Consider the following 25,965-nt stretch of genomic DNA (forward strand, 5'->3'; position numbering starts at 1 on the left):
AATGCAGTGTTATCATAGGTGCTCTTACATATACGTTGATTCTGAAGAAACCGTATATTGATTTCCAACTCGTTTCGAGGTACGCTTTTGAGCTGTGTATTAAATTACGCTGAGTAGAACGATCCCTGTATTGTAAATAACAGCATCTCGCGTGCTCCAGGCTCATGCAGGTAGCGATTTCAGTGTCAGTAACGTGGATAATGAATGTAGTGGTGTTGGTAGGTAATTAATAGAGTGATTATCCTTGGGCCTCACTAGTGGGCCATGGATGTTGAGTGGGTATGAGGCTCTTTCAATATATGATGATGCCAGTTTATGATAGAGGTAATTTTGTTTCAAGTTATTAATAATGTAGATACGAATTATTGATAGTGCATGAATACAGTGTGTGTGTATTTTGATAATTTTTAGCTTGTTCTTTTTCGTATGAGTTAGTTCGGGACTTGCCACGACGCCAAGAACATGAAGAAAATAATGGCAAGTAAGATAATTGATATATGTAATTAAGAAATGATTACCAGGAAACGTCAGCGAGTGGGTGTAAGTAAGATGTACCGTTAGGATGAGATGGATCATAGCCAGAATATTGGTGTGGTGATTCGGTTATGACTGGGAAGAAGATAAAGAAAAAAAAAAAAGGACAAATATGGAATGATTATCTGAGGTCTTTCAACCGATGGGTTGAAGGCGAGGCGCTGGGGTGGGGTGGGCATGGGAGGAATTTGAGAGCTGTCTTCCTCACATATGACAACATTACCTAATATGTATGGCGTATTATGATGAATGAGTTATCAATAAGGTCACAGATGTGGTTGTGGGGTAAGATGGCGGTGCCACAGATGGATTAGAAAGCCAGCAGCGTTGCTCATTCCAAATTTACCGTATTGAAGGGAAAAAAATTGATTTAAGCGAAGATAATGGGGTTGGGAGGATTGTATTCAACCTCCCCGCATCCCGTGGCGCTAGGTATTAATCAGGAAAAGAATGTATATGTATGTATATCAAATGTATATGAACGATAAAACGTATAGGCTTAAGTTGAAACAGGATGGCATGGGAGGATGGTGGAGAGGCCCAATCGCATCTGGTGCTTCCTCGCATCCCAATGACGACAGCAGCAGCAGCCCCGCCGGCGCCGGCCCGCCTCGGTCCTGACAGTCAGTGTTGTGGAAGACACCGTGAGAGGCGGTTGTCGCTTTACCCTATCTCGCGCTGCGCTCAATTTGGTTCCTGGGACCCGCTTCGTGAGGAGTGTTTCCGTATGGCGTTCTGCCCCCTTCAGTAATGTGATTTGTGACAGATAATAGTTGGAAAATAGAGATGTGAACGTCTCAGTGTGAATTGTAAGCTGTGATTTGAAAGGGAAATCTTTTTTTTTATATGACAGAAGTTTAAATTTCATGGAAAAAGCTCTTGAGACGTTGAACTACAAGAAATGTGTTCTTTTTGTATTCAACACGTACAAGATATTTCTTTATAAGTAGAGGAGGCAGAAAAACAGAAATATTGATATTATTCCTAATTTAAAATACTACATTTGTAACAATGTATCCATGTATCGTATATCTATTAAGTTAGAACATTCAATTTTTTTCCAGGTACCAAGTAAGATTTTGATACAAATTTGTACGTTGTACAGATAAGTTCAGGTAACGTGGGTGTGTCTGTATTTCAAGATGATTTGTGATAGCTCCCGGTTACCCAAATATAAAAAAAAGTTGAGTGGATTCCACCATATAATTTGTATTAAGATTGTATTGATGAATATTGTGGGTTGGAACGATTATTGTGTTTAGCACGCCATCGAACAGCAACTGACTTTACTTTCAACCCATTCAGATATTTTACCTGAGCGTTTGTTAGTGTGAAGTGTTGAGACCGGGTAGATATTAAGCTATGCTAGTGATAAGAACGCTGTTATTTTAATTGAGACTGGCACAGGGGTTAGGACTGGAATAGTAAGTCTCTGAAATCTCTTAAATAGTAATATTGACTATCCACGAGTTAATAACATTGCACAGTTATTATCAAGTTATAATATCATTGACGTTAGTGAAAGGCATTGGGGATAACTGTACAATTTAATAACATTTGATAAATTACAGCATTCATCACCATATATGTGTAATACCAAACCAAAAATTTTAGGCCTGCGTTGTAGCAGTGATGGAGTTTCAAGCTGTGAATACGTCACATTAAATCATTCGAAACGTAACATTGGCAGTTTTTCGTTGAGCAATACGGGCATGATTGTTATTGGCTATTGGTGTTCGAATCACTGGACTTGAGGTGTTTGTGGCCAAATTTCCCGTGAGATGATACGGGATTAGGAAGCGAGGAGTGATGTCACGCCATGTAATGATGATACGTAGTGTAATTAAGGCGTGGTGAAGAGGGGTAATTCAAGCAGGGTTGTGTGGCGGCTTTTGTGGTGGTGGTGAGGTTGTATGTTTTCGACCCTGGCACGTCTCAAGGTTGACCTTCAAGAGAGAGTTTTGTGTCAGTTTTAGGGCCACGGTGTCACTGGAATGTTGGAAGAAATTAGTTTTGCCGTTGGTGTACATTGGTGTGCGGCTGATGAACCGAAGCGGCTTGAACTTTCGTGTTATACAGCATAGGATTTTAACCCAAGTGCCCGGGAGCAGCAAAATACCAAATTTATGCTTTCAGTGTCGTAGGTTACTGGAATGTATGGATGTAGTAGAGATACCTAATAGGATTTGTAGATAAGTTACGAAGAGTTTCGTGAAGTATTAAGGTGTGTATTTTATACTATTTTTATTTGATATTTGTCCAAGTACACAAAGAAGAAGCACTTCATTGATTTGCATGGGTGAAGGGTACGTGTCGAGGGTTAGGTGGCGACAGTTTAAAGAGCATGCAGAGAATACAGTACATCATTATAGGAGGACGATCCAGATCGCTTGCTTTGTGTGGGTAGTTTAATCATCTTTAAGTGCCTGGCTGCTGTAAGAAGGCGCTTATTATTGCAGTGAGGTTAGGATGTTTTGGTCAGTGATTGGCAGGGTTTGCAAATCACCTTCATTAGGTAGGTAGTTGATTAATAAGGGTATTTTTATTGACATTATATTGAGTATAGGTTATTGGTGGTTAGATATTGACATTATATTGAGTATAGGTTACTGGTGGTTAGCGAAGATTCTCATGTTGGTTCTGGGCTGGTGTTGGCACTGAATAAGACTGTCTTTTTAAAGGACATGATAGAAGTGAACTTAGAATAGCTGAAATATATTCTTGTGACATTGAGATCCGTCTTCATGTCTTGAAATAAATATCTCCTTTGTGTTTATAATGTGGGATGATATAGTGTCGAGGCCATGTAGTTCTCTGATCAGAATGACAAAGCAAGGAATGAAGGGCATGTGCATTACAGGACTTGCTCGCTCCTACCCTTGTGTACGCAGTAGCTTAACAAACTGGCCTCATTAATACGCAAGAAGAGTGTGTTACTAAGGGCAGGGAGATGTCCTTAGGCCGACTGCGCGCACACACACACACACACACACACACACACACACACACGAGTTTTCCGGTAGATCGGTAAAGTAGGTCAAATGTATACAGGGAATTTATCTCAAGAAATAAGTTTTGCATTATTATATATCTGCAGTGTAAACAGTGGGTAGACTGTGGAAAGGCAATTAGCGGACTATATCTTCGTTCTTTAAAAGAAAAAGTCATATGTTGACAGTATCGACCTCCTGTGCAGCGTAGCGAGTGAATTAATATATCTGGCTCAGAACAGTCCTCCTTTCTCCATCGTACAGTGGGTCTTTTGTTCTCTTAAGTACTCATTATGGTAAGAGATTTCGTGGATGTGACGTGCGGTGAAGTATCTCGTATCAGTGAGGAAAGCCAGACGTTTCATTTCGATACTTAATTGAAATGATAACTTCGGGGTTGTTGAATGAACTGATTCTCTCTCTCTCTCTCTCTCTCTCTCTCTCTCTCTCTCTCTCTCTCTCTCTCTCTCTCTCTCTCTCCTTGATATCGGAATGTATTTCGTGGTGAATATTCAGTAAATGAATAAGATTAGGTGTATTGCTTAAATTGCTTCGACCTTGGTATGTAGTTTCGTTCGTAATTTTATGCCAGAGGAAGCATTTTAAGAGTCATTGTGATTCTCGTGCTCTGGGTAGAAATACATAGTTGACGGGTCATAAGTTGGCTGGAAATGGATGGTGTGGTCGCAAGGAAAATGGCTGGGTTGGGACGATATCACGTCGAGATCGTATCCCCTCCTTAAAGGAGAAGTCGTTCCTCAGCTCGTGCTTGTGGTTGCGGGATCGAAGGAGGGGTCAGGGAGGTCACCTACCGCGGAGATGGGAGGCCGTAATCGCCGGAAGGAGAAATGTCCAGGAGATAATAGAGTAGATGTACTGTTGCTATCATGGGGCCTCTCTCTCTCTCTCTCTCTCTCTCTCTCTCTCTCTCTCTCTCTCTCTCTCTCTCTCTCTCTCTCTCAAGTAAGGAATTGCACCGGCATTTCTTTAGCGATTTGAGGATAGCATTACCCTATAAGGCTATGAAGTACTATTCATAGACCTTTACACGTTACCAGAAGGCGTGTATACATACCATCCCCTGCTGGCAGAGGTATTTCGCTGCACCCAAATGTGTGTACACGTGATTTGTTTTTCAGTAAAATTCTTTGGTCAAGCTTTTAACACCACTCTAAAAGTTCTAAAGGAACTCTCGTTGATATCTCTGTTGATATAGTAGTCTTGAAGTTAGATCAAGGATGTTTATTGGATCTATAAAGTCTTTTGAAAGGAATTTATGACCCTTTTTTTATCCCGCGTTATTGCTGCACAGAGCTGTCTGCCCCGTGGATGGTCGTGTGCGGTTGGACGCGGGTGATTTCTTTGTCGTTTACATGCTCAGATATTCATACAGGGAACCGTTGGGAGTTCTCTATAATGCATTAGACTTGATCCTTCTCTTTATAGAAATCGATTGGTGAGGGACGGTAGTCTGAAAGGTTTTTCGCTGTTGATGTCCACACGCTTCTCCCCCCCCCCCCTCTCTCTCTCTCTCTCTCTCTCTCTCTCTCTCTCTCTCTCTCTCTCTCTCTCTCTCTCTCTCTCATTAGTGTCAAAGGAATGGTTCAGTTCCACTACGGTGAGTTTGCGAGTTCATGTTGGAGAGAAAGTACCTCATGAGTACCGTTGACGAGGTTTTGTCTGGAAGGCAAGGGTAACGCCAAGTACTTGGGGAGAGAGAGAGAGAGAGAGAGAGAGAGAGAGAGAGAGAGAGAGAGAGAGAGAGAGAGAGAGAGAGAGAACACGTGATGCGAAGCGTTTGCAACATATTATATTACCGTGGTAATTTAGTGGATAGGATGTTGTGGAAAATAGTTGATATGCAAACGCGATGTTTGCAAATGAGTCTGGTAACAGTAGTGTTAGAACGTTGCGCTTTGGAAAAGATGCCATGATTCTGTGAAGGTGGGGACGAAGGAAGAATTCCTGATGGTTGCGGATGTGCTGAAAGACTACATATTTGTGGAGAGAAGATCGTTGGGACGATATTCATGTAGGAATATTTGTGCGATGGACCAGTCTCGTATAGACCTGAAGGGAATGTTTGGGTATGAGATGAGAGCGGTACAACGGTGTTTACGGGAAGTAGAGTGGGCCTGTGAGGGCTGGCAGGGGAGCTGGGCCGGGCTGGGAGTGGGCCTTTGAAGGCTAGCGGGGCGGGGCAGGTAACCATGGAGACCCAGTGATTGAGAGCCCATCGGATCCCGGGGACAAGACAGTGTCATGAACGGCTCAACCTCTCTCGTACTCCGGGCGCCATGGGAGGAGGAATAACGTGTGGTTTTGATGACATCCTCAGACTTTCAGTTTTGGGTTATTGAAATACACTCGTATTTGAGGATGGTAGATTTTCTAAGGTTTCTATAAGTACCGGAGTCTTGTGGCTGTAATTCTCTTTAATTATGCACACGGATGGATTTTGAGTCTTGTCTGTAGCGAGACATTTTGATGGAGCATCTCAGGTGACTATAAAGATGTCATGAAGTGACGAACCAACTAGTACCTTGATGGGATTTATAGTGAAACTTTATCATGATTGATTTGAGATTTTTGGGCAAAGCTGACGGCTTTCTGTGTTGAAGACTTTTTTTTTTTCAAGTAGTGGTGATAATAGCTGGAGATAAAACCATGAAAGTATCTCTCGATTGCTGATTGTAGGAAAAGGCTTTGGGAGTCGATTGATTTGAAAAGCTTTGTCGAAGAGTTTTTCGGTTTGTTGAGAAAGAGATAAGGAAAGGAGGAAGAGGATTGGTCGTAGAGTTTAACGTAAGTTTTCAAGTATACTTTTGTTGCTTATCTTGTAAACCCAAGTTGTTGATCTTTCTCTCCTGAGATCCACAGATACCACTGAAACCGTTGATGAATCTGTTAAGTCGATCATAAACCAAACCCCTGTTGTTGTACCTTTTGGACTCGAGTCACGTCCAGAAGCCTCGCAGGCCAGTGGTTGCTTCGTCTGTAGTGATTGTGGGTGTTGGTGGCCATACACGCTCCAGCCCTATATGGTGGAACACTAAGTTACGTCCTAATGCTAGTTTTACCCAGCCGTAACTAGCATCCTCACCGGGCATTTAAACCACCGCCGCCACCACCACCACCACCACCACAGCCACCACACAACAGTCTCACCAGCCCCACACACACACCACCAGTGTTGTACACAGGAATCGCACGCTCCTGTAATGGTTGCACTCTTCCATAATTACAGTCTGATGAATTATATCCCGTCCCTTTCCCATTACATATCGAAGAAGGCAGAAATCATCGTTGCCTATCATCATTACTGTGTGTCTTGATGACCGCCTTCATAGCCATCATCAGGGGTATCTTTGTTGACCTAGACCAGTTAACTGTAAGTTCGACCATGATTCGCATCAGCCATCTCCAATACCATTCCCCCCTAGTGCCACACCCCCACCTCCCAATCTCCATTTGTAGTTAACGGGAACAATTACGCTCCTCTACACAGTGACCAGACTGGTATTTAACGAAGCTGGGGAACCTGTCCCTCTCTACCTTAACGGCCTCCTTGCTCGCCTCTTCCCGAGTCATTACGAACTGCGGGAATTTTTGGAACAACGTGTTCGGATCCTTATCGCAAACCTCAGTTGCGGTTTTATGGGACACTTGGCTCAGCGGCGTTTACTAGGTAGAGTCTCTCTCTCTCTCTCTCTCTCTCTCTCTCTGGGATAAAACTGTTCCGTAAGAAGAAGTAGAATGACGTGAGAGGCTATGTCTTACGAAGGGATATATTTACATTTTATTGTGCCATAGAGAGTCCAGGGAGATTCAGATGAGTTATAACTCTTAGTTTAGATGCCAGGTATTGGACGTCTTAGAAGAATTAAAACAGCAGCAGACCGTTATTCTAGGTAACAGAAGCTGTTAGAAAATGGAGAGCTCAGTTAGAGACAGTATTGAAGCAAATTGATAACTGATAAATGCCTGGAGACGTGCTTTTACGTGAGGAAACACAAATAACGTCAGTCATTATTCTTTATGGTGATTTGTTTTGCTTTTTTGTCGTCGGAAAATAATGATGATCCACATTTTCCAGTTTATTTTGACGCATTCTCTTGTATCCTCCCCAAACCCTCGCCTCTCTTCCTCATTACTCTCGCTCCCAGGTGCACAAGCATCAACAGACCTCTTTATAGTCCATTTTTATTTTCATCAGTAAAGTGTCTGTAAACATCGGAAGTTGGTTTGAACTTCTCATCAGTTGGAGGATCAGAAAGCGAAGGATTAAGTCTGGTTGTTGTTGTTGGGGGGGGGGGGATTTTAACCCTGTGGTGACCCCAAGGAAAGAAGGAAGGAGATAGGCCCGTGGAAGCTGTGGGAGGGAGAGGATTAAATATATTAAGACACAAAGGAGGGAAGGCGATTTCATAGGGAGCGGTCCGAGGAGGGAGTGGTGTTGGGGATTATGTTGGAGATGCCAGAAACGTGATGGTCCGTGACGAGGTTGTATGTGAGAGGTGTTGGAGTAATACCTGAAGTTTATTATGTTTATTGGTAGGATGGACGGGATACAGATGATGTGGGATGGCGAGAGGAAGTAGCTGCAAGCCTGCAAGGTAGGGTTTTGGTGTGAGAGTACAAGATGTACTAGAAGTGGTAGGGAGAAGTGTGCATTTGTGGCATGGAGAAGACACAGGATTCCAAGTGAGTCATGCAGTTAAAAAGGAAGACCGGAAATAATGGCTCAGTTTCGGAGGTCACCAAAATTACACCTGGGGATGAAGACGGTGTGTGGGTGCCCCGTGTGAGGACTGTGTGTAGAGGAGATCAAAGGAAGAGAGGGTGAATACCTGCTTAATGGTATAGGAGAATCCAAGAAGTAAAATAGAGGAATGGTGAGAAGGAATTCCGTTGAGATAGACAAGATGTTATCATGGATGTTTGCATTGAGAATTTAGGACGAGGAGGAATTTGATAGTGAAGATATTAGTAATCAGTGTCTTGAAGGTTTTTGAGATTGTATTTTAGACTTTATAACCTGAAATGAATGAGATTGTCTGAATGAATTATGAAAATACCCCCCATATAATGACGAGCGACTTTCAGATGAATACAGCAAATTGTTTTGTATCCGAGAAGAATGGATACATGTTTTAAAGGTTAAGTGTAGCAAACGAGGGAGGAAAGTCTGGCAAACTGTAATTGGGTACGTAGTGGAAGAGGCGGCGAAGTGCAACAATTTGTATGAAGCATTTTTATGATCGCGGGTCATGGCCGTGTGACCTCGTGTTCCCGGCAGTGGAGGAGGATTAACGAGCCTCTCCTCGTGCCGGTCGTTTAAGTAATCGCGGCCAACTACTAATTAATCCCAGTTGTCCCTAAAGAGATTATAAACGCCCTCGACTCAAGCCGTTGCGGCAGCCGCCTCGAAACTCTGGTGTTGTTTTTTGTGGATCATTTTTTGTTGCCCTTTTTTTTCAATCGTGTGATGATTTTATAATTCCTTTTGTAGACTTGCCTTTTCCCTTTGGATTATGTAGAGTTGTGCCTTTGTATCGGAGGGATTAAACGCTTTAAGAAATGGGAGACGAGGATTTCTTTGTTTTGTTTTGTGTTCGTTCATAGGAGCCGAGATGCGTCAATCTGTGGGTACTGCTCACATCCCCCTCCAAGGTCGGTGGGTAGGCGATGTGTAGGGCGTGCCAGCAGTGATGTGGGTGGCTAGGTTAGGCTTGGCTAGGCTCCAGCCCAGATACTTTTCTATCCGCTGAGCTCGCATGTCCACCAGTTCAGCACCCTGAGAAAAAAAAAAAAACCCTCTTGATCCCCCAATCTTAATTTCTCTTCGTCTCCCTTATCCTCTGCATTCTGAACGCCCCGTATCATTACTCTCATATCAAGGTACTCAAATCACCCGCCAATTAACTTGCGCTGCTATCCAACCACCATTTGCTGACCAATTAACTTTGAAGATAGTACTAACCACCACACCCCCAGTCTGTCTGTAGTGAACCCACCCTGCTCGTTTACCCCGCTATAAATTGTGTCCTAACTACTAACAGAACCACCAATACTTATAAAATACTTAAACTCTCCTTATTGAGTTCTTGTTACCACCTTTATCTTGCATTAATGTCCACTGACCTGCCTTAACCAGTACCACCATTCCTCCCCCGTATCCAGCCCTAACTACCACTCGTTTGTCGGCCCCTTAAAACCATCCTACCTACCCTTACCGTCTCGTTATTATCCTAAGTCCTGTAATTAGTGCCATGAGTCCTGTAACCACCATTAAGAATCATCATTATCCCCGCCTGTAATTAAGTCATCACCTTCCCTCCCCACCCTACCCTCTTCCAGGTCCTGCTATTAATACCCACGTCTCCAGGCCCATCACCCATATCTGCCACTACCCACACCCCCAGCAACCATACCGCTCAACCATCTTTACCACTAACCAACCATCTGTAGCACCATCACCACCTATCACCCATCTTTTTGTACCTACCCCCCTTCCCCCACCACTATACCTATCACTGCTGTCATCTACCTCTCTCCTTCCCTCCCTCATCTCAACTACCATCCATCCATCCCCCTCAACCACCACCACCCGTTAAAACTTCCACCCCACCGAACTCGGCCACACCACCGCTACCCCCTCCCTTCTGCCACTCGCCGCTCTTCGCCTGGGCATTACAACCCGCCCAATCACTCACCTTGCTCCTAATTACTCCGCCGCTACAGCAGTATCGTAAAGGAAGTTTTTCGGGTGCGTGGCAAAGCGCTCGCCACCCAGCAATCTCTCTAAAGACGCGTCGATCATTATCTTGATAATGAATTGTGCTTTTGTATGATGTAAGAAGCCTTGAACTCTCATTAACACGCTGGTGAAGGATTTACTTGTGCCCACAGATGGAGATGGGACACTGAAGGGCATGGTCGTTTGTCATGGTTGTAGGGTTCTAACACACACACACACACACACACACACACACACACACACACATCTTGTATTTTGATTTCACGCTCTCGTGTCAAAGGTACGCAAGCGCTGCCTCATGCCTCTCAGGGAGGTGTACTGTATTACTGGTACTTACCCAGCTGGGTAATGGGAGGGTTTAGTGACGGGCTCCACTTCAGTGGCTTTTATGTTTCACTCCTTTGGCCCAGGTTGGTGTCTTTCCTCTGCCTCATCCACATACGGGGGTGTTGGCTCTCAGTCCACAGGTAAAGAGTCCGTCCGTTCCACACGTGACCACACGATCCGTTCTTCGTCAACTGAAGATATTCCAACGGCTAGGACAACGAGGTAGCTCTCTCCTTTGGCAGAATATCTTCGTAGGTACTTACCCTCACAAGTGCTTAGGTTGGGTTAGCTGCCATACCTGAAGTTGGTTATGGTTTTGGGGGCATGTTCGGGTTGTAGTGGACAACCTGTTATGTTGTAGTGTAAACGAGAGTAGTATTGGTAAAGTAGTTCCTTCATTTTAAGCAGTGGGGGGAGTTGGGCCTCGATGGTCACTGTCACATGATCATCAGATTAACACATCTTGCACAGGGAGAAATCTAACCTTGGGGGAATGAATTGGAAACTTGAGTGTCCCGATTTGATATTGTACTCGTTTGGAGCATTGTAACCTGATGCATCAGTTGTGTCTTTTATAAGATATTATTCTCCAGTTCCTCCTCTCCAGGACTGCCATTAGTCAGTAGACTTTGTGACACTAAGGCAAGTGCTTGCGTCGCGTGGTTACCGCGTGGATGTACGCAACGTATGGATGGGCCGGTGTGATGTCTGTCTCTTTCCTTACACCTGCTAAACTTCGGAACTCAACGTTTTTAAAAGGAAAAAAAATCTTCCTCCCCCAAACACTCAGAATACTATTTCCTCCTTTGTATCCTTTATTTATCTGTTTAGATCTCTTCCATGAATCACTTAAAGGCCTTCCCAGAGTGAGGACGTTTAAGTCCTTGACTTAAATCTCCTTGAACGTGAAAAAAAAAAATGAAATTCTTAGTTTGACTACGTATCGTCCTGGGCCGAAAGCCTAGGACAAAAAAAAAAACTCGCCCTGTTATTTTTATTTCATTCAATATTTTACTTTATTTTATTTTTTTTCCCCTGGAGAACGAGTGCGCTTGCGCCGAAGACTCTCGAGGCTTTTTGAGTGGTTGAGTCGCGCCACCACAGGGTAGTTAAGGTGGTTGAGATTAACGCCATATACGAAAGGTATTGCCTCGGAGGCCACCTGGTTATCACGTCGCGGTTCCGGGGGCGCTGGATCCGCGACTCTTATATCACAACGCATGATGGTTGTGGCGTGATAATTACAGGTAACTGGGGGGAGGGAGGCAAAGATGATAACGTGCAGCTCGCGCGCGCCCCCTACACCAGCGGCTGTGGGTGACGGGGGCGGTAATTTGCCCATAACGCGTGTAATGGATAACGAAAGATAACGGCCATTATGTCGAAGGGGAGTGATTATAGGGGGGGGGGAACCCACACCCGTTGTGCGAGGTCGAGATTGGGGTATTAGACGCTGTCGATGGTCCTTACAGTCAGTCACCCACCTCCCCACTCTACTCTTCCCTACTTTAGGTCCTCCGTCGCTTCCCCTACTCTTCCCTACTTCAAGTCTTCCGTCGCTTCCCCACCCACCACCGCCATGAGCGACATTGCTCCTCCGTCGCTTTCCATATTCGTACAATTAATGTCTCCACCTTCCTAGTCAGGTTATATATATATATATATATATATATATATATATATATATATATATATTATATATATATATATATGTTTTTTTTCCTTATTTTTACTTGGAAAGAAATACCGAAGATGGCTAGGAAAGGTAGGAATGTGAAAAACAAGATATTTTGGATCAGATGGAAATGTAAGTGGAAAGTAGATGGAAATGTAAATGGAAAGTAGTCGTCAGTCGCTCTTACGGAAGTCATGGTAAAGAGTTCCAAGGCTCAGTGGTGTAATTAAGGGAACAAGGCGTCACAGAGGCCTATCCCATTGTGTTTTCGACTGCTATGCAGTTATCGCATGACGCATTGGCTTTTAGAATGCTCTAATGACCTGCAGGTTGTTACGTTCAAATCGAACGTCGTCTTACATATCGGAAATAGCTTATGTTTACTTGTATAGTCCTTAAGATACAGAATGCATATTCAGGGGCACAAAGGTTAGTTAGATTGCCCCACTTTCGATAGCAACCTTCCCAAAGCAGTTTGATTTTACCAGGGTTTGGAAAGGATCGTAAATTCCCTCGTGTATCCAATTATTAGGGATTTGGTGCATATCAGAGCGAGCGATTGGTATCAACATCTCGGTCGGTGAAGAGGACCGGAAAAGGTTCTCCAAATAATTACCGTTATATCTAATGGGGTTTGTGGAGGAGGATTTAATCTTGGGTGTGGTTAGATTTCATGCCAAGGTGACGTTTTCACTCGCGGTGTAACCTCAAGCAGGAGGTTACACCGCACATCTTGAAGGCAGTCCTTAACGGCGGAGCTGAGGAATAATGAACTCCTTTGAAGTAAGCGGTCGGTCAATATTGACGAGACTTGCGTTCGTGCACTGACGACGTTGCAGACACACCGAAGGCGACTTCTCTCCTGCAGGCGGAGCCCCAGTCGCTTCTATCGGGGGCTCCCGCAGCGCTCAGGAAGCCGGCCACGTCCTCCGGGCGGGACCATATGTCATGATGTTGTGTCTCTTTGTAAGGGAGAGTACTGGGCAGTTGTGAACATCAAGTGTTTCGTGTCGTCGTTGTAGGAGTTGCTTCGTGGGCATGAAGGGCCTCGAGTAATGATGAATAGGTAGGTGTCCAAACCGGAGACGAGAAAGTGTAACTCGTGTATGTCAGGGGAGGGTGATTTCAGACTGGTGTATGTTTGGTTGGGTGGCGTTCAAGACTTTAAGTTGGGAGGGCGTTTGTTTTCTCAAGTGTCCGTGTTCGTGAGGGGGGGGTAGAGATATATGTTAGTATGGGTTGCTGAAGTGTGATAGAGTTATAAGCATCTTCATTTCTATTTCGTTGCTGAAGATTTAAGTGTGAAGTGGTCTGGATGAGAAGGGTGTATTGATGTTGCTAGGAATTGAGTGCCAGGCATGTTGACGTGAAATCATACCGATAGATCTTTGTTTCATTGTGTGGATGCTGAGTGTTCCTTGGTTGCTAGGCAGCCGGTGATTGTTCTGAGTGCCCCATTGTAATTGGACATGGGTTGCAGCTTTGTTATACTTGCTTTTGGGAGGATGAATGACACTTAAATGATTTCTGCCATTTACTACATAGTGTAAGTGGTGGTCTCCTGTCGTAGCGTTACGTTGATGCTATTGGATGCCTTTCGTATCTTGGTCCTCGGACAGTGTTTCCCTATGTAGTTTATGGTTGTGGCACCCTAGTCGTGGCACACTCTGGAGAGTGTTTCTTGCCCAGTCAAGTGGCACTCAACACCTGTGGAGGAAATGGCTCATTGTTGTAACTCAAACCCGATGATTTCACCCTATAGAGGTGCCTTTGTTTCGCCCCATTACAGGAAATGTTTCCTGCGTCATGCGAGCGCTGTGCGCGGGTTGCTGGCTCTCTCTCTGTCTGTCTCTCTCTCTGTCTCTCTCTCTCTCTCTCTCTCTCTCTCTCTCTCTCTCTCTCTCTCTCTCTCTCTCTCTCTCTCTCTCTCTCATTCATCTGACACATCTCAAGTAGGGGTCGTGTTTGGCGTGAAATACTGCAGGGTGCCGGAGAGCGATCCGTGGGGTGTTAGGGCTGCGCAGGCTTGTTGTAAGGCTGTGTTGACTCGAAGTACAGGAGTCAGTGTCGTCTAGACACACACACACACACACACACACACACTCACACACACACACACACACACACACACACACACACACACACCTTAAGTGGCAAGTTGTGGTTGGTGGGTTTCAAGTGGTTTCTGTCGGCTCGGAGCTGGAGTACTTCCCCTTCCACCTCTCCTTTTGAGCTCGTGTTTTGATGTTGCAAGACTTGGTACATGTCATCATTGGCAGCCCGCGTGAGGCGACTCAAGCCAGCTCAGAGCGAGAGGGGGAATCCTTTATGTTCTTTTTTTCCACGTAATAACACGGCTATCGTAATGTGTCGCGAGTGGTCGTCATGCGGTTTTAAAGCGTTATGATCTCATCGTCCCCCTCCAAACACACCCACCCACACACATACACACTCGCCCCTCGCGTTGGTCACTCGTGTTGTCCGCAGTGGATAATAGATTACTCATATGTTACTGTTCTTGTTGCCTGTTTGAGCCAGTATTTAGTACATTTGTGCTTGGTGTGGACATATGTGTTTAACGATTTTTTTTTTTTTTATGTATTGGGATGTACATTCATGTATTCGTGTTACCAGACTCCGCCTGCTTGATGTTGCAGATTTAGCGAGGCTGTATCATCGTCAGTTGACGAATTTATTACAGTTTCGCCAAAGAACTTCGCGTTTCAAGGGAGTCTACCTGTCCCTGCTACTGAGTGTAGAGTTGTCGAAACCTCTGGCACAGGTGTTTTGGGGTAATTAAGTGAATAAGTATTTATTTGTTTACGATATACGTTCTCGCTGGATTTTTTTTTAGATAAAGGCATCTGTTGTGTTTTATTGATAAAATAGGGTTGATAAAGTGGGTGCTTGTTCTGTCACTGCTATATATGTGAAAGCTTCAGATTGTATCAATGTAGCGTAACTATATAGTAATCAGTTTTTTATATTTGTGGTCACGTCAAGAAGGAAAATGGATGGAACATTGTTTGAAGTAGTCGTTAAGTCGACATCCATACGCCCGGCACTGGTTAGTGTCTTTTGAGAACCCCGCTGTATCGATTAGGTTCTGGTTGGTTTAAGCCCCTTTTGGAATATGATAAACAACATTGTGTGTTGTCACACGGAGGGGCGCGCAACGGATGCCAGATGTGCGCGCCAAATATGGCCGCGCATTGTGACCGAACATATCCCCAAGTCTGTGGTTTTGACAGACGTCACGGCTGGTCCCCTTGTGACATCTGGTAATGAGACGTCCAACGTCTTGTGGGATCACGACGTCTGCGATTACCAGGGGTAGTGTTGTGGATGGCCGAGGGTCTAGCAAGGGATGGAGAACTACGTGTCTCACGAAGTTGCTGGCAAGGATCGAGTTCTTAGCGTGTGTGTGTTTTTAATGTTAAGTTTGTGCTTGGCACGAGTTATCAAGAAATTATACTTATTTATTAAGAAGGTTTCTTGGGCAAGAAATATTGTATGGGTTAGTTTTACAATTATATTATTGCAATTGGTGTTTACAGAGTCACAATAAGTTACAGTAATCGCGGACCTAAATACGTATAATGTTTCTCTCCTGCAGTCGTTAATTTCCCAGAAAAGAATGATAATGATATGTTGGTCTTATTTTTTGGTTATTATATAGTTTTTCTTGTCCCTATTCGACACAGTTTTTGCACGATGGTAGTTTGCATGGAGCCTGGTCTCGTGTTGGTAATTAGAGAAACCAGGGCAACTTTATGATCCCACAGTGAACGCTATAGTCATTAACAAGTTCGTATGTCCTCTTAAGTGAAGCAGTGGATAGTATAAGGCTTAAGCATCATTGGAATATGTTAATAAGAACAGCACGTATTTGTATGGTACAGCTGAACTGTGTCTCACAAATTTGATGTTTATAAAAAGGATACAGTTCCTTCGTTTTGAATTTCATTTTATGTGAATTGTCAGTAATTTTTTTTTTATCTAGTGATAAATAACTCTTGCTCTGGTTAATTGCGTTTTTAAAAGGGAAAACACACGGGTATTTCGTTATTTAAAGAACTTTAAATGCCTTTCATACAACCGCTGGGATATGCGTAGAATTAAAACGGACAATTTCCAGTCATTTACGTAGAAAAATTAGATGAAAAACTAACCCATGGTTGTCCAGTGAGAGTGAAATATGAGGAGACAAGAATTTCATATCAGGCGACGCACCGGCTGCCGGGTAGGCGGGCTCTTGAGGCGAGGCTGTGCCAATTCACTGTTCACATTTCCTGGTGGCTCACTGGTGCATTGTCTGTGTGGCTCTCTTCAGCTACGAAGCTGCACTCCACACGCTGGGGCAGGGAAGTGTTGGACCCATTTGAAGCCAGAAGGCTTCAAATGACGATGATGATAGTCTTGTCGAAGTTGACTTCTCAGCACGTACGTAACAGAGGCTCAGCTTTATCGAATCCCATCTACAACCTCAGACTGTAATATAGCCTCAATAATTCTCTCAGGTGTATCACACACCCACATCCAGTGCTTACCCGCCGTCCATTCTTAACGTCATAAAACTCGTATGAAAACCCCTCCCGCTGACTACCATATATATATATATATATATATATATATATATATATATATATATATATATATATATATATATTGTGCGTGTGTGTGTGTGTTTCCTAGACTTTCCTAGATATGATTTTGGAATGAAAGTTCGGTTTAAAGGCACCTTAATATGTTACCGGTTTTGTATAAGGATTGCAGCGAGTATCGACTCAATCTGGCTTGCGAATATCGGAAGCCAGATTGTCCCGGTGGACTGGGCTAGGATTTGTTGCGTCGTAGCGTTCGGATCTCCAATGGCAGCGATGTTGCGATAGTCCGTTTTGGGTCTTGCTGCAGACCTGAGGGGCCCGTTGGCCAATCAGGGTCCGTGGTAGAATTGCCCTAGCTGACGCTACTGCTGCAAGGGCCTTGATACATGTCACTCTCGCAATAGTCGAGTTTTCAGAAAAGGCCAGGTCGGAATCCTTCTCCGTATTGTGGATGTTGGCGACATGGTCGTAAAACCAAAAGTGGTTTTGAAGAAAAAAAAAATAGTTTGTTGGGTTATTAGAATAACTGCATAATGACTTTTTTTTTTTTCTTCTGTAGTAGTACGCTGGCATACTAAGATCAAGAGCGAGTTGCTGACATGGTAGGAATTCAGTGTAGGACGTAGGTTGATGCTTGAGTGATAACGTTCTCTCTCTCTCTCTCTCTCTCTCTCTCTCTCTCTCTCTCTCTCTCTCTCTCTCTCTCTCTCTATCTATCTATCTATCTATCTATCTATCTATATATATATATATATATATATATATATATATATATATATATATATATATATACCAAAATGAGGTTTGCACAAGAGCGTTGATACTTCACTAGCAAGTTAGGAGAATACAAATTAAACTAGATGTCCGTTTATACAAACGCTACGGGGCCTCCAGGAAAGCAAGGAATATCTATAACTTACTAGCCAAGCTTGTACAGTATGCTGTCGGAACAAGTGCTTAGTAAGCACTTAGTAAGCTGCTATTGTAAAGCTGGGCTACATAGTAGCGTATCACAGTAGCCTAGCAGTCCCAATTGAGAGTAGACTACCTGAATGTTAGCGGACCAGCAGTAAGTACACGCCCCGCCAGCCTTAATGCTAGTGAAATGGCTAGTAAATAATAGCCTTGCATGCCCCATTGCTGGTGAAGAACCCGTAAATAGTAGGGAAGTGAGGTAGTACTTTCACAGTGGCTGTTATTAATATCCTCTTGATATCAGTGTGTTGATGATGAGAGGTGTCGTATATCATTATCCTAGCGCACATTTCCGGCCTGCTTGTTTTTTGGTCTTGGTCACTGTATACTAATGATGATCACCCCTTGTGATACGATGCGAGCAAACGTCATGTGAGGAGACAAATATTGCTCCTTTTTTTTTTTTTTTACGCACAATGACGTCCCTGACATAGTTAAATATGTGCGTGCCTGATTTATGATTTTTAGTCATTGATTTGATTTTTTTGTCTAATGTGCAGATGTATGATTTTTGATTAATTTTATTTCTTTAAGTTTTCTTGTGAAGGATTTTGAGGTTATGTGTGTTCTGTCTTTGGGTGGCGGCCCTAGGGGTAGGTAGAGTGGAATGAGAGCGAACGGTGGTGGCAGAACAATAAGCTACTTGCAACCGGCCCTTCTTTTTTTATCGTAGTTCCTTCATATTAGCATAAGGAACCGGTAGGGTAGGCGCCATGGGTTATGGCTCTACACTGCACACAGGGGCCAGCAGAATTTAAACCGTGTATGGGCAGGCGTGTACTTGTTACCAGGTCAGAGGTGTATATTGATCCAGAACATGATAAGAACTATGCTGAAGTCTTGTTTTTATTTACGACGCTGAGTCTCGTTCGTCGACCGGGTGGAAGTCTTTCTCAAGAAATAGAATTACTTACGTTCGCTGTGATAACATTTTGGATTAAATGGTCAGCAAACATCTTGCAATTAATGGTAATATTTAGGTGTTTTGACTACCTCTTTTAAAACATCGCCACCGAAGCCCAGTATTATAATGTTAGGCGTTGATTGGACGTAATGTGAATCACAACCCTTGTAGTTGTTGAGGACGGCTTGTCGTGCGTGTGGTGATTGTGCTGGCTTCTGACTTGACCTAGGTGGAGGACACGACGAAAAAGGAAGTGTTCAGAGATGGTGTGATTTGTGAGGAGAATGTGAATGGTACTGTGTGTCTAGAAGAGATACAGAGGGAGGATTTGGCGAAGGCATTATTATTATTATTATTATTATTATTATTATTATTATTATTATTATTATTATTAAGGATTGCATAGTTTCTTTATTGCTATCATTAAGATTTGGTGTTAATTGCGTAAGTAAGGATAGGCAATGAGTGGGTCGGTGGGATCTTATTGTGGTGGCTGTGTTATGAGCTGTTGTGTAGCCGTCATCTGGTGCGAGTTGACTGGAGGGGAGCCTTAGTTGCATTCTCTGAGCCGAAATAACATAAGAGTGTGGGACATGGGCTGAATACTGATGACGCCCCACCACAGGTCTCCTCCCCGGCGCCCGTGTTTCAGTGGTCCCAACATATCGAAGTGTCTGCTTTGATTGGCTTGGTATATCGTTCCTGCTCGTAGTTCCCTGTGTAATTGGGCCCTGAATAGATATATAGGTGGGGTTAAATGGGGAAGAGTATGGTCAGAAATCTGTGAACTTACGTCTTTAAAGAGGATATAAAACAACTGTCTAAGCGATTATCGGTTGCAGTGTATGTTCATGATAATAAGCGTTTTGAATATGTTATCGTTATTGAATTAATGTTGGATAATGTCTCTTACAGGAAGTTCGGTGTTTTTAAACAATTCACACTTTTCTAGCAGCTGAACGAGTGAGAGGCAAACATTTCTTGAATAGTCATATCGTACGTGACAAATGAGGGATGTCAGGTTTTTTTATTTTTTATGTGTAACCATTTGGCTCCTGTTAGTGTTTCGGCTTCTGTCTTCGGTAGCAAGTGATTATATATATATATATATATATATATATATATATATATATATATATATATATATGGGAGATAAGTATTTGTGTATTAGTCTGTAGGACGAGATTTTGATGTAAGGTAAGGGTAGTGAGAGAGAGAGAGAGAGAGAGAGAGAGAGAGAGAGAGAGAGAGAGAGAGAGAGAGAGTATTTGTGTATTTTTTGTTCTTGGAACCACTTCAGAAGACCAAGAAGCATTTGAATAATTTCTTACCCGTCCTAAATAACAGTATAAGACGTGGGATGCAAATTAGGGTTGTTTTTACGTGCGAAAGTGCGCCAGAAAATCTGAGTCTTGTCTTCGTAGAATCCCGGGTGGCAGTGTGCGTACATGTGAGGTGGGGTTGGGTGGGGTGTCTCAAAAGTTGGATCATCATTCCCAGACTTGACGTACAAATGATGGTTACAGCGACGGTCACTGAACTCGGTCTGTCAGTGAAGACGTGTGATTAAAAAAGTGTGCTACCACCAGTGTTGATGCCAGAGTTGGGACAGTAGGTAGTTCTGTTTGTGAATGACGTGTTTGAATGGCGTACATTATGGAGTGTTTACTAAAGTATCTTATGTGGGACTAACATATAATTCTTTTGTCGTTTAGATTTGCAAAGTGCCCTTGCTTTGGGAAGTCTATGCTAGGAATGAATAGATAAACGAGTAAGTAACCGGTGTATGTATCTGAATAAGAATATAATAAACATACGTATTGAATTAAATAGATATTTGTACTTTCGTATTTTTGATGATTTTTTTTCGGAACCTATCTGCATAAATGGATGTAAATTAGAGCCGTAATTCGTCAGTTTCAGTGGAAGGTGAACATCATTCGTAACACAGTTTTGGCACGTAGTTCCTCCGTCTTTTGATTCATGTCTTAATATGACTTCCCTGCCAGGAGAGGCTATTATGGTATTTGGACGAGTCCTTCATCACTTGGCCGGTTTGTGTGTGTGTGTGTGTGTGTGTGTGTGTGTGTGTGTGTGTGCGTGCGTGTGCGCGCGTGTGTGGTAGGGCCAACTGTGACAGGTAATGATTGTGCAGTAACCCGCAAGGTGTCATGACGTCAGTGTTTGAAGTAAAGTTTATTATGATCAGGTGTTTGATGTAGTAAAGATATTCATCGCCGTTGTGGGTTTTATGAGATGACGCAAATTACAGGCTTTGGCTTTCGGTGTGTTGTTTAGGTCGATGTGCAGTGATTCGTTAATTGGTGATTATCTGATTTTTTTTTTTTTTTATTTATCTAGTGGGTTTGGGATAACTAGAGACTTTGGCGTTTTCCCTCACCCCATCACCAGGTGTTGTGCGTTTATTATGTGAAAAACATCTCAAGAGTTCAGTTTGTTTATCCTCTCCGACCCCCTACACAGGCCGCAGGGGACAATGAACACACACACACACACCCACACTCGAACTCACTGGGTTAATTCTCTCTCTCTCTCTCTCTCTCTCTCTCTCTCTCTCTCTCTCTCTCTCTCTCTCTCTCTCTCTCTCTCTCTCTCTGTAATCGCCGGGTACTTCGAAGACGTGTGTGTGTATATTTAACGAACCATTCACATGGAGACGTAAAAGCTTTTGTGCAAGACTGTTATGTCTTGGCGACAGTCGCGAAAATGTCTTTGTAGGAATAACATTTCGAGCGTAAGAAAAAAAAAATAAAAGAAGCAAGCATCCAAGCAGTAACGTACGTAAATATGACCTTACGATTTCTTTACAGATACTTGAAAAAAAAAAAAAAAAGCCACTGGCTGCTGCTGCCACCAAGAATGTAAACAAACATCTTCGATGAACACGAAACCGAGTTAGGACGTGTGTCTGCCCCGGAGATAACTTAACCCTTGCTCATGTTTACCGGTCGCATTGAGGTGGGAAAAAATAATCATGCGAGAAGAATTGGTTGGTGGGGATGGAGGGAGGCAAAAACTGGTAGCTGACCAACAACGCCTTGGGTGATGCGGTTATAGCATCGTTACGGGGAGGCCATATTCAAAGGAAGGAGCCTATAAGCCCGGGCAATGGGTTTCCTAGGATGTTTTGAGAGTCGCATGTGATCCGCGGTGACGCACGTGCATTCCATTAGTGTGGGTAAACATCGGACTTGAAACGTTTGGCGGGGAGGTGTAGTCGGTGGTGTGCGGGAATATGGCAAGTAAATATTGAATAGCATGCCTGGTGCAGCGTGGCTGTGTTTGTAGGACAAATATGAGTTACCTTGGCCCATCGTCGCTGAGTTGCCGACTGGAGTTTTGAGCAGACAGGCGCTAACTACAGCTCTAGGGGCCATGTTTATCTTCCCGTGCGGCTTGCTGTGTTCACTCTCGAGATTTGCGTCATGTTATTTTTTATTTTCGTTCGTACCTTAAGTTGTGGGACGAACGGCACCTCTTTCGTTCGTTTTGGATGAATCTATCTCGTGTTTGTTGGTTTAAGTGGTTGTGGAGACGTAGTAATAAATGAAAAACCTCTCCCGAGTAGTTTTAATGTGGAATGTTTTATATATATATATATATATATATATATATATATATATATATATATATATATATATATATATATATATATATATATATATATCGTGCTGATGTTTACAGCCACTTCGAATGTGCAGTCTGCAATCTCTACGTTGTGTGTGATGCCAGGAACGGTCACAAATGATAATTGTTATTATACCGACGTGCGTCAGTATTTGGTTTGTACTGCCGTCATCTGACGATCAGTTAAGTAGTTTGATTTCATCCCAAAACAAGTCATAAACCCCAGGATACCTCCCCACCCCCCTCTTTTTTTATTCTATCCATTGATCAGTAAAATCATATTGAACTACATCCTAAAAACATAACCTCTTGCAAACCCCAGGAGACTTGATATCGCTTGGATATCGCTCTACCCAAATGTTATTTTTTTTTTTTAAGTCCAGTGGATGAGAGTGGTTCTCGGGAGGGTAGCCAGGTAAACAGCTCATCGTCTTGGGGTGAAAATAACGCCCCATCATTGCCTTATTGTTTACATTGCTTGACATTGGCGGGAAATGTTAAGGGTCAGACACGTGTTGATGGTTTGTTTTTAGATCCCAAGTGCACAGTGTTGTTGAGGTGGGGAGAGAATATATATGAATATATATATATGTTACCGGACTCTGCCTGCTCGAGTTTACACCTTTGGCGAGGCTATACCACTGTGAGTACAGTCTCTTGAAAAAGATTTCTCTCTTCAAAGGGGCTTACATTCCCCTTCAGCTGGAAGTGGCGCAGGCTAGAGCTGCAGGAGCCCCAGAGGAAGGCCCTGGGTAACAGCCACCAGGACTCCTCCCTCCGCGGGAGTTAGCCACTGGGGTAATTATAGATAGATATAGAAAGCTGTGGATGCGCGGCCTTACACCAGAGTACTGACGTCACCAGCTCTCGAGGCTAAGGAAAGTTGCAAGTGAGTGTGACCTTAGTACCAGGGGAAACCTTGCGGCCCCTCCACGCGTCTCACCACGCATGGAGACGAAGGTGGTTGCGACAGGCGCCCTTGTGTTCCCGCGTGTGTGTATGTGATTACCCATTTGTACCGTAGTGAGAGGGATTTCTTCACTGTTTGTTTGTGTGCGTGTGAGAGAGAGACTACCTCTTTGCGCAGTACTGAGGGAGGGAAGTTTTGCCTTGTTGAAGGCTCATCTGTTGCGTGTGTGTGTATGTGTGTGTGTTTGTGTGTGTGTGTGTGTGTGTGTGTGTGTGTGTGAATACCCGCTTGTACTGTACAGGGATAGAGAGAGCTGTAGGAGCCCCCGCGTCTCTTGCGCGTTGGAGGCATTGCGGAGGTGGAAGACGTTGTAGGCGAGGGAGTGGTAGGGGTGGCCGGGGTAATGACGTGTTGCCACACCCACGTCTGCGTATCCTTCACCAGGCTGCGCACCCCACACAGTTTGACAATGACCCTGATGTGGGAGGTTCAGCAGTTGTTTTTGTTTTTTCCATGTTTCTCCTGGGATATGTACTGTATAGGAACTGCTGGCATCACAGAATACCCGTGAAGGTCAATATATATGAATGTACAGCATCTGGCTATTCCAAGTTCTCCTTATGTTCGCTCTTTGAACTGAAAGAAGGAATGATGGCGAGTGGTTGTGTTTGAACGGGCAATGAGACGAGAATTTTGATGATGAATAACAGGATTTTCATACTTGTTGTAAGATCTGGTGATCGGCAGAGGTGGATGGCCTGTCCCCAGATGTGTGCAAGTTAAATCGTATTGGTGTCAAGGGAAGTTAGATATTGTATGATTAGAAAATTTAGGTTATGAGTAAAGTTGAAGGTTGTTGGAACTCTGGCTGTGTTGGACCTGTTTTCATGAACCCGTGAGACTTTGTCTATGGTGTTTGATGTAAACAGGACCCAGATTATCGTGTGAGATAATGGTACAGATGCGTTTAAAGAAAGCGTCGTATGCTTTATCTTTTCTAGAAGCTTAGACACCTTAGGGCGCCCTCAGATACGTATGAATGATGCATAAGGAGGTTGATAACGTAATATAAAAAGAATGGAGATCTCATTAAGAGGATTAGTCAGTAATCTCCTAAATTGGTTTGTAATCTTGCATGGAAAGATGGTTTCCGGATGTTAACCTGATTACACGTTAAGGAGAATTCCAAATTGTGTTTGCTGTGGAGGCGGAGGAGACGCTTCGAGGGTGGAGGGTTGCGTGTCACTTCATAACGCATTCAGAGCGACGTTGCGATCCTCGGGTATGATTGTTGTGACCTTTTGACATGAGGTCACGTTATCATACCCATGGGTCGTTGGTCAAAGGTCACGTTATATCATGCCCAGAGAGTCGTGCCTTCGTTCTTAAAAGTGTCCGCACCGTCGTGCTTAGGGATAGCTCTGTCTTGCCCATGGGTGTCACTGTAATTACTGTTCTTCAATGATCCAACATACGTCATCTGGGACGCTCCTTTGAAGAGGAAGGAATGGTGGGTGTATAGAAGCAAAAGTGAGCTGGAGCTGTTGTTCGTGGGCACCTTGTACATAGGTGTGTTGTGAGCCCGGGGGGAGCTTGAGGTGAGGTGTTGGTAGACAGACACTGTGAGGTTCTGGACGGTGTTTCCCTGGAGGCGTAGAGCAGGGCAGGTTAGGGTTGGGAGGGCGTTAGTACGTGGTGGTGGTGTGTCAGGCCTTGCCCTCTGGACCACAGCCAACGGTATGGCCGAACCTCCACCAACCGTCTCCTCCTCACACACACACACAGACACACACACACACACACACACACGCCTCGTCTCCTGCCTCTGGGAGTTAGCGTTTCATTTCACGCGATTTCCCTTTCAGTATCTCAGGACTTTTAGAAACCAAAGAGTCAATAAATGAAGAACGCATGAGTGAACCTCTTTCTGGGGTGTCTTAACTGTGAATCGAGAACGAGGCGTAGGCTATCGTGGGCCGCCCGTCCCCCTTAAATCATGGCGGTGATGTATATGGATCGTTGGTGTAGGCGGTCTGTTCCTGTGATCTTATGCTACGCCGTGGTTATCATTACGGCAGTGTGTAATAACCACGCCCTTTCAGGATAATATTGACCGTTGCGAGGCTGGGGTTCAGGTCTCCTGGAGCCGCCGAAGGGACTCTTAGTGACAGTGTAAGAACCTTGGGAGTGTTTTGTGCCGTGGACGTGTTAACGTTCGGAGCCGTGGCCGCTTTGGCGATGTGAGGGTCAGCCAAGACGAGGGGGTTGAAGTGATGGCTCGGGGACGTGTAGACCGCCGTGCGCAGTGGCGGCAGTTCTGACACCACTCGCTGACCACGGACCATTACTGACAACGGTGGTCGCACGGTAGTAGTCGGTGCCCTGCAAAGGAGGAGTGAACTAGTGTTAGCGGACTGGTCCAGCATGCGACGGCGCGCCCGTACAGTGGGTCGACCAGCAGTTCAGACCCAGCAGGTATGGGCGGCGGAGGCGACGCCCACATCCCCGCCCACAGTCACGTGACCCCAGCACCCGCCCAGCACCATGACCCTCATCCTGCCTCGTGGGGAGGACGCCCTCTCCTCCAGCAGCGACGACGGGGACAGCGGATGCCTGGCCGGCTCTCCTGACGAAG

The 25,965-nt window shown here is 44.3% G+C and overlaps 1 protein-coding gene across 1 annotated transcript in view; it reads left to right on the plus strand.

Moving 5' to 3' along the window:
- Window positions 1–1,143: 1,143 nt before the first annotated feature.
- LOC139763232 (uncharacterized) overlaps window positions 1,144–25,965 on the plus strand; it is a 110,898-nt gene continuing 86,076 nt past the window's right edge. Inside the window, 2 exon segments of the mRNA XM_071689114.1 lie at window positions 1,144–1,259; window positions 25,433–25,964. Of these exon segments, the coding sequence (XP_071545215.1) occupies window positions 25,875–25,964 (90 nt within the window). The 5' untranslated portion in view covers window positions 1,144–1,259; window positions 25,433–25,874.

This window comes from Panulirus ornatus, chromosome 46 (genome assembly GCF_036320965.1).
Source record: "Panulirus ornatus isolate Po-2019 chromosome 46, ASM3632096v1, whole genome shotgun sequence".
Taxonomy (NCBI): domain Eukaryota; kingdom Metazoa; phylum Arthropoda; class Malacostraca; order Decapoda; family Palinuridae; genus Panulirus; species Panulirus ornatus.